Source organism: Aptenodytes forsteri, unplaced genomic scaffold, assembly GCF_000699145.1.
Source record: "Aptenodytes forsteri isolate BGI_AS27 unplaced genomic scaffold, ASM69914v1 Scaffold123, whole genome shotgun sequence".
In the NCBI taxonomy this organism is placed as follows: domain Eukaryota; kingdom Metazoa; phylum Chordata; class Aves; order Sphenisciformes; family Spheniscidae; genus Aptenodytes; species Aptenodytes forsteri.
The window spans coordinates 3,319,749-3,333,262 of NW_008794408.1; the positions used below are offsets into that span (position 1 = coordinate 3,319,749).

Genomic DNA, 13,514 nt, shown 5'->3' on the forward strand with positions numbered 1-13,514 from the left:
CAATTATTTATATGTATTTTTTTTTAATTGCCCTTCATTAAAAAAAGGACTTTGAAAAATACTTAATCTTTTTCCCTTCTTATGTTCATTTTCAACAGACTGTGAATCCAATCCTGATTATTCTAATGGTCCCAGTTGTAGACGCTTTGGTTTATCCTTTAATCAAGAAATGCAAGATCAATTTTACGTAAGTTGATGTACTTACCTGACTTCAAAAGAGGCTCATTTTAGTGGTTTCTTTAAACTGCTCTTCCAGCCCGAAAGTAGCAAGAGCAAGCATTCAGCTAAGGACAAAATAGTAGTGTATTTAAAATGGGGTTAATAATTAAAAAAAAAAGAAAATTAAAAAACATATAGGACTCTGCAAGTGGTATGTATAGGTACCACAGACTAGAGGAAGAGAATCTAATAGTAAAGTAACAATATTTTCCAGTTAAGGGCAAAATCTTTTGACTGCAGGAGATATGCTGTTTACTGGTTTCCACTTTCCCTGTCTACCCACTCTCCCTCCCAAAGTGTAAGAAGTAGAAATACAACATACATCCTTAGCATGTGTCATGTTTTGGGCTTAAAGCTACCTGAGACAAGATATGTTTCCTCTTCGGTCCCAGTGAGGAGTCTGGCTCACTGGATACTTCTAGGTGTGGTTTCAGAGGGCATCGCACATTATTTCTAATTTTGGTAATGAAGTGGTGAGCACTTGCAAGTTGGAGGGGCAGAAGAGAATATAGTCCTTAAATAAATTCTTATAGGGCTAAGATGCAATGCTGGTTTTCCATCTAGTTATGAAAAATTTGGGGGTGTGTGTGTGCTGCAAACACTGTCGTTCATTTGTGGACACTCTACATCTGACAAATGATACCATAAATAAAATATCTACCTTAAATTTACCCTTACGGATTACCTGAATGTCAGTCACTGTCTCCCAATTCAACATATTTCCCTGACTTTTTTTGTTCAATATTATTTTGATTTAAACCTTGCAACATAGACACAAGTAGTTACCCTTTTTTAAAAGGCGTAACTTCTTGTCTCTTCGTTGTTTTAAAGCTAACAACCGTACTGGATTGGTTTTTTTTCTTCTTGTAGATCAAACTTTTCCAGGTCAAATACAGAAACCTAATAATCATGTTCAGTCAATGTTTGAGCCCAGCAGATGCGGAGTAGCAGGTTATTAAGATGCTCCAGGAAAGACATATTTCCCGATAGTGTAACTATGAATTGAGGCACCCAGTTTAGCAAACACTTTCTGTAACAACGTCAGCCCTTCAGACGGTGATAATGTGCTAGTTGTGACTGTTTGAGTTTCCCACTGTGGAAAGAAAACAACCAACAGCTGAAGCTTTGAATTAATGTTTGTCTAAAACTCACACATGTGTGTTGTTGCTGTACTAGGCCTCTGAGGAAGATCACTGTTGGTATGTTCCTTGCATCTTTGGCTTTTGTTGCTGCTGCCCTTGTGCAAGTGCAAATAGATGTAAGTACAGCCACAAGCAAGTATTTACTATTAATATTTAGTTTTTAATACAGAACAGAGTATGTTTAAGGGCAAAATGAGCCAAGACTTCTAAATCTGGAACCAAGCATATGAGCACAGAAGGGAGGGAAAAATTTAAAGTATATTGCAATAGTGTGATTAGCATAATATAATTAACTAGCTATGAACACCATCCTGCAAAACATCTCAGCTGCCATTAACGTAAATCACGCATTAAAGGCAACCTCAGGTCTTTAAACTGAGACTAAAAGCTGAAAACCAGAGATTTGTTTGGCCTACCAGGGAGCTGCTTTTTATCTCCGATCTCTTCTGATATTTAGACCGGAGGTGAAGTGTGGCAGTCTGGGAAGCATCATCACAGCATGAGCAAAGACGATACCTGTTTAAGGCAGGATTCAACACACCTAACTTTCCTTGCCCCAAAGGGAGGTGTCATGCCTGAACCAGATGTAGGTTTCCCCTGTAGCTGAGGAGTTGGCAACACCTCTGGGAGGTGGTCCAGTCCATCCCAAGATCTGAATAGCTGTCCAGAGGTGCCTGCCTGTCTTCATGCACTATCAAGGTGAGGCCCTCAACTCTTAAATACCTTTAGTTAGGAATGAGGAATTCCCTCCTTAATGTCTGGATCTGGCAGCAAAGCAAGCTTTATGTTCAACTCTGCCTCTTGAAGTTGAAAGTAAAGGGTCTGGCCTTCAGCTGGTATAGACACGTCCAGGCTGTCTCCCTGAATGCTCTGTTCAGAAGGCCAGAGCTGTGCACAGACACACCTACTGGCCTTGGGCAGAAGCTTCATCAAAGCTGGTAACTTCCCAGACTGTTGCACAAGCATCTCCTGCAGAAAGGGTAAAGATGGACCTGTTTTTGTTGTGTGATGTACCTAAAGAGATTGAAGTGGACAAAAGTATGGGAAGGGAGATAAGGTTGAGGTAGAACTGAAATAAAAACAATTCTTGCAGCTCTTGATGCTCTGCAAGAACAGAAGCTAGTTACCGTTAGATCTGGTGGGAACTGGAGTCTCCAGAAGTTCAGTTTCTCTGCGCTAACACACCAGGCAGTGCCCATACATGCTTCTGCCCAGTTCAGCAGCACCAGTGCTGGGGGGAAAATGAGTCAGAACATGGTACAAAGAAACTCAGGAACCCAGGCTGCCATAGGATGTGGGAAAAGCCCATTCCCTGAACTGCAGAGTGGCCTTGGTAGTGGCGGCATGCTGCAGGACATGATCAAAGAACCACCACATCTGGCAGTGGAGGCATTGTTGTGGATGAGAGACTTCTTTCCCGAGGGACCAGTAAGGCAGCTGTAGTAACAAAAAAACCCGTTACTAAAGTTGCATCCCTCTGACAATCACAGATCATAAAGCAAATGCTGATCTTCATCATGAGATAATTAAGATCACAGTAACTATAGTACTTTTTCCATGTGATTTAGGATACAGCACTGATTTTACTTTTTTCTGTCCTACAGAAAACTCTTCCAGTTTTCCCTGCAGCTGGGCAATCCCAAATCAAAGTAATAAATCTAGGTACTGATAATGCAACAGTTTGGTTTGAACCTCAAATTCAGAGTGTGAATGTAACATCTATGGAGTCTGTAAGTAAGGGGAGATGGGGAATAACAAGTTAAAAAAAAAATCTAATGGAGTAAGTCAAAGTGGTTCTTGACTAATTGTTCAAAAATTATTCTTCTCTAGTTTTTTTCTCTATTAATTTTAAAGATTTTTTTTTGTATTGTGGAATTAATTGTTACTGAAAACACAGTGAATGAAGAAATGGAAATTATTTCAATATTCTAAGTAGTACTAGTTTGCTTTTGCAAGATTTTTTTAAAGAAACTTAATAGTGATTTTTGAACTAATTGAAAATTTCACTCTTGTTAAAAAGGTGCAATTTCTTAACAGCAAGAACACCCCTTCCTTCAATAAAAGTCCATTCAGCTGTAGTAAGTCACTGCTCTTACTGTGATCACTTAATTGAGCAGGGAGCTTTTTCTGTGGCTACATCACATATATCAAGCTTCAGAGTTTGCTGTCAAAGAACCTTTTCAGATTCTATTACAGCACAACCTTGATAGCCCTATTGACAGAAAAATGTGGTAGAGCTGATGGACATTCTTAATAATGGATGTTAGGAAGTGTGTTCTCTGATAGCCTGCCGTCCTGTTTCCATATAGGAGGAGAAACCCTATTCCATCCTCCTCCAAATTTGCCTCACATGGAAACTGAGATGTGAGGAGAAGATAAGGGCATCCAAATTGTATGCTGATGTGGAATTGGTATAACCATGATGCACACCTGAAAATGAAGGGTGTAAAATGCTCCACTCCCTACTATAGACATCTTATAATCCAGATGTTTTGGATTATAAAATGCTTTTTATAATCCTATAAAACAAAAGGGCTATTTTAGTACTATATTACCATGTTTGTTAATGTTTTAAGTATTTTATGCTGATGAAACATATTTAGAAGATTTAAAACGTGTCCTGGTAATAGTCACTCCTGTTATGTTGAAACCATAAAGACACAGCTTGTATTTGCATCTCTTACAGGGTGTTGCCATTTGGAAAATGCTGTATCTTACGCTAGTGCTGTCTTTGTAACTAAACAGAGTTTTATTTGGTGGTGGTGGTAAGCCTGATCTATCTGGAGCAAGAAATACACAGGAAAATATAACATCTATTCCATAATGCTTGTGGGAAGCTCACGTTACTTTGAAGCTTGTGTAATGAAAGAAATTATTAAGAAATGATGATCAAATGAAATTAGAGCTTGATGTAGAAAACGTAACAAAAATGAAAGTTAGGAGATGCTCACGATCTCTGGCACTCCAGAAGTAACAGCCCTGTAAACTGCTGACCCCCTGAGTCCATAACACTCCCTCAAAGGTGTAGACAAACATGCAGTTGCATGGAAATTCATAGCAATTCATTTGTCTTTGTAGACGGCCTACATGACGTTTGAGACTTCTCAGTTGCTATCACTTAAAGTAACCTCTGGAAATAAAATTACGAGTCAACTTATCAAGTTGTCAGAGGGAAACCGTTATACTCTTGGAGTTAAAAATAATGCCACAGATATCGTTGCTGAATTGGTAAGTCTGCTTAATTCCCAAAATATACATTAACGTCTTGGCAACTACCTGTGTGGAGTGTGTGAAGCTGAGAGGATGAGTTCTGGGTAGCTTTTCCTTTGCCTTGTTTTCTGTCTCTCCCTCTCTCCACTTTATCAGTGAGACTAGTGAGCTGTAGAGAGCAGGGCAGGGTGTTGTTTAAAAAACAAAAGTAAAAAATGACCAACTTAGTATTTAACTTGACAATTACCCTTTCACCAAGACTTAAATGTGTAGTCATACAGCATTTTCTAGTAGACGTGTATCTTGGTAGGATCCTCAAAGGAAAGGTCTGGAGTCTTGCTCTGAAGCCTCTGTTAATTCTCAGTGCTACCTAATAGTGCACATTTAAGCTGTTCACTGATGCCAACGAAATATCTTGATAATGGTCTCTTCCACCAGCTGTTTGACAATGTCACGTCAAAACCAGAAGAAGGAAATAACCTCATCAGGTAGAGTTTGTTTTGCTCCTAAATTTTGGCAGTAGTGTGACTTCAATCTACCTCTTGAATGGACTCTTCTTGCTTAACTGTAGGAAATCTCTGCTTGCTGGACAGCTCTCTCGATGTTCAGGGGGTGTAGGAACTTCTGAGACATGATTCATCTAAGCTATCTTGCATATCTATTTTGGGTATAATTTAGCTAAAATTGGAAGTGCATGTTTCGCTTCATTGTCTAGACTTTTTGTAGACAACCAGCACAGATTGCATGGCTACACCTCCTTTTTAATCTTGGGTAAGAAGTGTCCTACCACTTCTCTGGTTTTCTTCTGCATCTTCCATTGCAGATGTATTTGTTACTGGCTGTAGTAAAGGCTTGCTTTTGACATTCTCCTAAGCAGGCAGTGGGCCGATGTGGGTCTAGCTTGCTTTTTGCATTAGCTATGTTTTACCAGATTTAGAGCTTTCAGAAATGTTAACTGATAAAAATGAAAGGGGAAGACTTGATACTTGTTGTGCTGCCAGTATATAATTAGAAGTAAAACCTGTATTCTTTGACTTATGCGTATTTTGTTTAGTATTTCATCATTCTTGCATTTTAAAGGTTCATAAACAATTTGCCCGACACTATCAACATCACTATGGGTGACACTTCTTTTGGAACACTGGCATCTCTTTCTGCCAGTAATTACAACCTTTTTCCAGGAGGAAGGTAAGCGTTTTCCTTTACCTAAATCTAACCACTTAAAGAAAGACATACTTGTCCTTGGGAAAAGGACATAGAACTCTTTTATTTTACATAATACACCTAATTGTCTATACCTATGGTCAGAACTGTGTCTTTTCTTTTTCAGAGAAGATAAGATTACAGCTATTATAAATTCAATGCCTTGTTCAGTTACTTCAAAAGCACTTGGATTTGGCAGTGCCTATACAATTGTAATTAACAAGGTGAGTTGCCAGTGCTGTTGGATAGACAAGACAGAATTACTTTTCATGTCAATATTTTCTTTACGTAAAAAAACACTTGTAGAATTATCCCTCTTGCCCTTAATTGTACATATGATAGAATTATTGTATGTTAAACAGAACATAAAACCATTGTTAACTATAAAAATAACGATGGTATGATAATGATATAATGCAAGAATTCATGTTCATCACTAACGGCCTTAAATCTTTAGCCCTATTAGACACTAAGTATTTGCATGGAGTCTGCTGTAAAATAACTACTACTTTATAACTAGGTATGCAGCGCTTCACATACAATATTTCTTACCCAAAACTTTGTGTATATATGGTTATACAGATGATACAGAACTGCTTAGAGTGTCTTTAGTGTACAGACTCTTTATCACTGTTCCTAATGTGCTATTTTAATTTCTAGTGTTCTGGAGCAATTCTTGATGTAACATATTCTGAAGATATCCCACCCAACACAGTCCATATGGCTTGGCAGATCCCTCAGTATTTTATTCTTACATGTGCAGAAGTAGTCTTCTCTGTCACTGGGCTGGAGTTTTCATACTCACAGGTAGGTTTTGCTCTTCAGAGCTCATATGGTGTTAAGAATCCTGGTACAAATGAAGATCTTCTGTGACTTACTGGTTTTAAGTGGTGGTTCCATATTGCTGCTTTGTTTGACCAATGATGTCCTCCAGAGCTTCCTAGTAGGACTATAGGCTGGTGCAAGTTGGCCTTGTTTCACTAGCATTCAGTGTTTTCCATGAAGCTATGCTGAATTATATCATTTGAAGACGACCGCCAGTCCTCAAATCTCCTTCTCACATGTGACTTTCCATTGAAAATAAGTGGAACTGTACTGCTGCTGTAAAACCAAACTGGGGAGCCCTCAAATATAAAATGAACAAGTACTGACACCTTATCTCCACACCAGTTTCCTCCATACAGTCTTCAGCAGCAGTTTAATTATATGCTCTTAATTCCTTTGTTTTCCAACTCCAGTTTGTATTATTAGCTGTGTGTATTTCTTCCCTTAACTCTGAGTCTATAAACTACAGTGATGGGAACATTTTAAGATGTGGCTTGATAGACTATGGTGCGCTCAATTTCTTCATTTAATGTGTACCATGTGCGACTGAGTCAGGTGTAAAATGTGTCTGTTAGTTACTCGGTGTGTACAAAGTAAAAGGTGTTATAGTCAGTACTAGTAATCTCTTGTTCCTCAAAGCCTTCCCCAGGCCTGTTTTAGTTCTCTAGCAATTTTGACTTAAAAAAAAACAAACCAACAACAAACAAACAAACCAACCAAGAAATCCCCCTCCTCCCCCCCCAGAGAACCAGCATTTGTTATAATGTAAAGAGTGCAGTAAACATCAGAAAATAAGTGATAGCAGTGTTTGACTAAAACTTAAGTGCCTTTACTTCTATAGGCCCCATCTAATATGAAGGCAGTGCTGCAGGCAGGATGGCTGCTAACGGTGGCTGTTGGTAACATAATTGTCCTTATCGTGGCTGGAGCATCCAAACTCAGCGAGCAGGTAAGCACACAAGCAATTGGCGTGCTTTTATATTACACTGAGAAAGCGGCTCTAATATGGGGGGAGTCATGGCTCATAAACCTCACCACAACTTTTGAACATCAGCATTATGGTGGATTTGCGTTTATAATTGGAATGTAGGAGGTTAGTGTTAGCTACAAGAGTGTACCAGTCAGTTGTAGAACTAGTGCTTGACTGAATCTCATTACAGTATATAAGTAATAGAGTTATGAATCTTTATAAGCTATCTGGATTAACACTAGTGTTAAAGGCTGTGACAACAGGGTGGTAACTTGTCTTCTGGAGCCACTTCTAAAGTTTCTGTTGGTCTTCTTCCCCAGCACTTTCCCAATGCGTGTACTCATGTACACACACAAATTAAACTTTAAACAACTCTAGCAAATACTACTTCAACGAAGGTTTCTACCTCTTATCTGTTGTTTGCCATTCTGAACTCTTGCTCCATCAGGCTCCTTTCCTTGCAAGCAGCAGTTTCTAGCATGTCTACAATAAATTGCTTTTCATGGTGTGGAAATGCTGTGAACTTCTGGGCTGAAATTCTAGACTAATGGGATTTAAAACCTACCAAAATTCTGTCCACTGTTAATGAACCTTCACCTGCATACCTCAGCCTTGCCATGTCCCTTCTGGCTCCATTGGTTTCAAACCTCATTCCTTGGGGCATGAAAGCTGTGGTTCTCCTGGTGAAGAGCACTTGGACAAGACTTTATCAGACTACTTGTGGCACTCCCTAATAAATCAAAAAGGACATCAGAGAGGGGAGAGCCTGTCTTTGAAATGGGTCTGGTGGTCCTGGTTTCAGCTAAATTAACCAGAAAGAGCATGAAACAGAGCTGTTAAGGCTTTTCAGGTGGAGACAGCACTTTGAAACCAAAGTTCCTGGTCATGTTCTCTGCCCAGATCTGTCATCAGTAGAAACTTTACTGCTGACCTAAGTGGAAGCAGGATCACTGCCAGCCTGGTTAAAAATGAGATTACCTGACCAAAAGAGGGGGCTGAGTTTCCTTTTCAGGCTTTCGCTCCCTTCCCATGCCTCCAGGAAGAGGATATTGTAGAACTTTCCAGCTTTCATAGAACTTTTGCCTCTTCATTGAAGACAGAACTAGTGAAAGGGCCTCAATTCTGAGTTGCTTTAATATGTATTATATACATCTAATACTTAGTCCTTTAAGTCATATGGTACTTGTTATATGTGCTCAGTTTCACATTCTGAATTAACTTCATTCCTTGCAAATGGTAAAAAGGTGTAATATCTTTGAGGAATGAATATTGATGGATAAAATATACTCTTTTTTTTTACAGTGGGCAGAGTATGTGCTGTTTGCTGCCTTGCTGTTGGCAGTTTGCATCATTTTTGCTATCATGGCTTATTTTTATACCTATATTGATCCAAATGAGATTGAAGCCCAACTTGATGAGGAAGAAAAACAAGTCAAAAAGGATCAAGACGTCTATGAAAAGCAAGCTGAAGCTGACTCTCAGATGTAAAAGGTGTATTCAAGGAGTGTTTGTAAATTATGGTGTCCCGTTACCCTGATTCCTCTTGCTGCAGGGATAGTTATCAGTAACACCTCTGGATAGTATGTCCAATGGGAGAGGTTAAGAAAAACTGTTTTAACTTAAAATGCAGCCTCTCTTGGGAAGCAAGAGGAAAAGATTAGTCTCTCTTGTACTGAACATGGTATCCTGAAGAAACTCCAGCAGAATTTGCACTCTTAATGTACCTCAACCTTAAATATATAGCATTAAAATATTGAAATTGCACTCAGCACTATTAGACCCTGTGAAAAAATGTATTTTTATACTGCATTTCAATTTTATATCATGAAAGAAATAAGTATTGCCAAGAAATGGTAATCAAAGCCAAGCTGTCTGCATGACCCGTCTAGCCACACTGTTACTTGAAAGCAGCAGGTCACATGTGCCTTAAATTCTTTTGTACTTCCCTATGGATAATGGGAGCAAAGCTCTGGCATTGCTCAGATTAAAATGCTGTCCGTGCTCCACATGACAGTAATATGGACATCCACTGTAATATAATGCTTTATGTGCCTGTTTATTACCCATTTAACTCCTGTTATGTTTTTAATTAAATGTATTAATGAGGTGTCCACTCAGGTAAACAGACAATGGCAAATGACACTTGGAATAAGCAACAACAATAAAACTTTTGTTGTAACAAAATAATGAAGTGATGTAAGAGTATGACTTAGTTGCATGTTAACAAAACTTGATACCACCTCTCTGCTGCTTCTTGGGCCCCTCACTACAAGAAGGATGTCGAGGTGCTGGAGCGTGTCCAGAGAAGGGCAACGAGGCTGGTGAGGGGTCTGGAGAACAAGTCTTATGAGGAGCGGCTGAGGGAACTGGGGTTGTTTAGCCTGGAGAAAAGGAGGCTGAGGGGAGACCTCATCGCTCTTTACAACTACCTGAAAGGAGGCTGTAGCGAGGTGGGTGTCGGTCTCTTCTCCCAAGTAACAAGTGATAGGACGAGAGGAAATGGCCTCAAGTTGCGCCAGGGGAGGTTTAGATTGGACGTGAGGAAAAATTTCTTTACTGAAAGAGTGGTGAAACATTGGAAGAGGCTGCCCAGGGAAGTGGTTGAGTCCCCATCCCTGGAAGTATTTAAAAGACATGTAGATGAGGCGCTTAGGGACATGGTTTAGTGGGCATGGTGGTGTTGGGTGGACGGTTGGACTCGATGATCTTAGAGGTCTTTTCCAACCTCAATGATTCTATGATTCTTACGTGCTCCACCACTTGAAGCTAATGGACCAGTGTCAGTCTTCTCTATCTTAACATACCTGTAACACCTATCAAAGTTATAGTAGGGAAGACTAAAGTTTGCTGCTTAACAGGATTCTGCAGCCCTGTGGACCATGTTATGGAGTGCCAGTGGTCTATGTATTGTTTGGGGAATTCCTGTATTTAGATCCACATCCTACACTTTCTCCAGCAGCTGGCTTGGACTCCCCGGCCCATCCAGTAGCCTGGCCAGACTTACAGCTGCTTTGATACCTGGCTTCTGCTACTCTTATCCTGCTTTACAGCAAGTCCAGCTTGTATGTGCAAGTGATCGCACAGACATACATAATCAATGTGCATGTTGCCAGCACTGCAGATGCATGGGCCCCTGTGACCCCTGCTTCCCACTTCAGTTGCTGGCACTTAGACCTCCATGTATGCACGTGCACAGAGAAGAGAGTCCCTCACCCATGTGAACAGTTAGAAATGGAGTTTGATAAGGCAAATCCAAGGTGCTCTTCACCTTCATCCCAGTTAATACTGTACCCCATAGGCAGGAACCCCTATTGGTCTCTAAGGTCATCCAGGGAGAGCTTTTCCCATGGATTCAAGATGCTGGGTGTCCCCCCCCAGCCCATGGGGCTGAGGGTTTCCTGGGACAGCCCGGGGAGGAGCTGGCTCCCTGCCATCCTCTGAGGAACTAAGGGGGTTTGTACCAGTTTTACTTGTGGTAGACTAGCCAGCCTTTCCTTTGCCATGCAAGTTAATAAAAATAAATTGCCTCTTAACTGTATCCCTACAAGATAGCTCCTTCTGTCTGCTATTTTGCCCATACCAGGTGAAATATTTATTTAGCATTTTAATATCTTTGTTTTTTTCTTTTGATATGCAGGTTGTGTCTATTTTTTATATCATAAGCTATTGGACGTTTGCACTTTAGCAAACCCACTAACTTGTCTACCACATGGATGGATGGATGTATTTTATGGGTAGAAAGCCACTAATGCTGTAAAATTAGATGGGAAAGCTTTCTGGCGAGGAGAGAAGCAGCTCCCCCATCTCTTCAGCCCTGTAAGGTAGTATGGAGGCAATCATATGTGATGAGATTTTATCTCATTTTCTACAGGGATTGAAGTAATTAAAGTTAAAATATCCATGTGTCTTCTCATCCAAAATTTGATGTGAAAAAGATCAGAGAACCTTGTATAGACACCTGGGCAGCTCTTGTCAGCATTGCTGTGACTGTGTCTAGAAGCCGTGTGCAGGGAATTGGTCTTCAGGCTGGAATCGAGTGTTTTCAGTCCCTTAGTTTTGAGGATTAAAGAGGTAAGGTTAGCCTCAAAATCTGACAGCGTTTCATTTTGCATGCTGCTATCTAGACTACCAGACTGCTGAGAAGGTCTTTTGCATATCTTTTTCTGTTACAGAGAAGATACCCTGAAATCAATCTAATTAACAGTTCATCATTCTAACTTCAGTTCTTATTTAAAACAAACAAAAACATTAAAAAAAAAAAAGCAAAAGTGGTGAATTATGAAAGCCTGTTCTAGCAATCAAGTCTGCACTCATGTCTGGCCAGGTAGATACGGGAATGTGTATGCCCGTATGCTTACTAATATTACAAATATACTATACGGCTTCCATGTTTTTCCTGCTGCTAATGACACTTGACCAGGGCACTTAGAACTGTTCCAAGTCAGATTCTGTGAACTACATGAATCCAGCCCCTGCCATTTGCTGTTCTTGAAAATGGGCCTACAAGCAGCACAATCCTTTCAAAGGCTCCTCTATACTTTTTGGCAAACGTCTATGCAAAGTTGTTGGGTTTTTTAATTCCTGGAATTAAATTCCTGGAAGCAATTGCAAGCCACCTCTATATACTGCTACTCTACAAATTTCTTATACGTTTTTTCATTCGTGCCTTGACACAGTGCTTTAGCATAATACCACTGACCATCTTGCAGAGTTTAGAATATTGATAATAAAATAACTGGATCATGCCTTAGAGAGTGAAAGAGAGACAAAATTATCAAAGGGGAAGTAGCAACTCCTGAAATCATCCTACTCCACCAGGAGGTGGTTCAGGACAATCGAAGATGCCCTGTTTCCAGTCTAATTCAATTATTGCTGTTCCTCCTAGAGATACCACTGCAGGACACGATTTCGTGGAGTTTAGCACAGTACAAAGGTAACATGAGAGCCCGCAATTCAATGGACTCTCCATTATTGCTGTTAAATTTTTATCACCTTCCCATGATAGTTCCTAATCAGAGTCAAAGCTCTGCATAAATACGTAATGCCCACAGGTGGATACCAAGTCACAGTCCATGTCCTGGGGAGTTTAACAGTTGATCTAACAGCTCGGGGAGAGGGAGGAGAGGAAGATAAGCAAAACAGGACCTGTGTTTTTCAGACAGTAGCTATGTGCTTACCTGAATTGCTTCAAATCGCAGGTACATTTTAAGAGGCTTATGTGAAGATCAGCGGCCACCTGCTGCTGGCATCTACCCCATCACTTGGAAGCTCTCAGCAGCATCCTGGTGCAATGACTCTATGAGATGGTGAAGGAGGGCAGTCAGGGAAAAAATGGGCAGGGTGTGGGAGTCGGTTTGTCACCTTTTTGACTGGGGTATGTCTTTCACAAGTGTAGAGAGCTTAGCAAAGAGCTGGGAGGTGGTCACTTGGAGCACAGCCTGAGTGAACTTGGACAAAAAGTGGGGTGTAGGCAGTGCACCCTCACGGGTGAAGCCCATGCTGCAGCAAGCACAGTTCTTCCCTGTGTAGCCTTCATAACTGCTTTCGTGGGTAGCAGCTGGGCTGGACTCAGCCAAGCCACTTGTGCTTTTGTAAAGGGTCATTTTCAATGAGATACAGAACCCAAAGCCTTTTGGCAATGGAACAGCTTGTAGAAACTACATGTCATTATTTCCTTCGTACTGACATACCAAACACTGATTTGACAATCTTAAGTGGTGTTACAACTGTGACTGACTGCATCCTAAAGGAATCCTAATCTTTGCAGAAGCTAATCAGATAGGCTTGCCTTTGCCAGCAGACATACTGGAAGGAAAAAGCTGGCTTTCTCTACAGTGCCAAAATGGCTGTAAGACCTGACACACTCATAAGAAGATTATCTGCAGTGAAAGTGGCTCTGTCTCAGTAACACCATTGCTGTATTTTGGGGGTGAGGGGGAAATAAA

General features: G+C 40.5%; 1 protein-coding gene across 1 annotated transcript in view; it reads left to right on the forward strand.

The window, feature by feature from the left end:
- Window positions 1–9,057, forward strand: part of SLC15A1 (solute carrier family 15 member 1) — a 27,600-nt gene extending 18,543 nt beyond the window's left edge. Inside the window, exons 14-23 of the mRNA XM_009288538.1 lie at window positions 99–187; window positions 1,396–1,477; window positions 2,966–3,091; window positions 4,440–4,589; window positions 5,010–5,059; window positions 5,652–5,759; window positions 5,902–5,998; window positions 6,435–6,581; window positions 7,441–7,548; window positions 8,872–9,057. Of these exons, the coding sequence (XP_009286813.1) occupies window positions 99–187; window positions 1,396–1,477; window positions 2,966–3,091; window positions 4,440–4,589; window positions 5,010–5,059; window positions 5,652–5,759; window positions 5,902–5,998; window positions 6,435–6,581; window positions 7,441–7,548; window positions 8,872–9,057 (1,143 nt within the window). The remainder of the gene's footprint in view (window positions 1–98; window positions 188–1,395; window positions 1,478–2,965; window positions 3,092–4,439; window positions 4,590–5,009; window positions 5,060–5,651; window positions 5,760–5,901; window positions 5,999–6,434; window positions 6,582–7,440; window positions 7,549–8,871) is intronic.
- The last annotated feature ends 4,457 nt before the right edge of the window (window positions 9,058–13,514 follow it).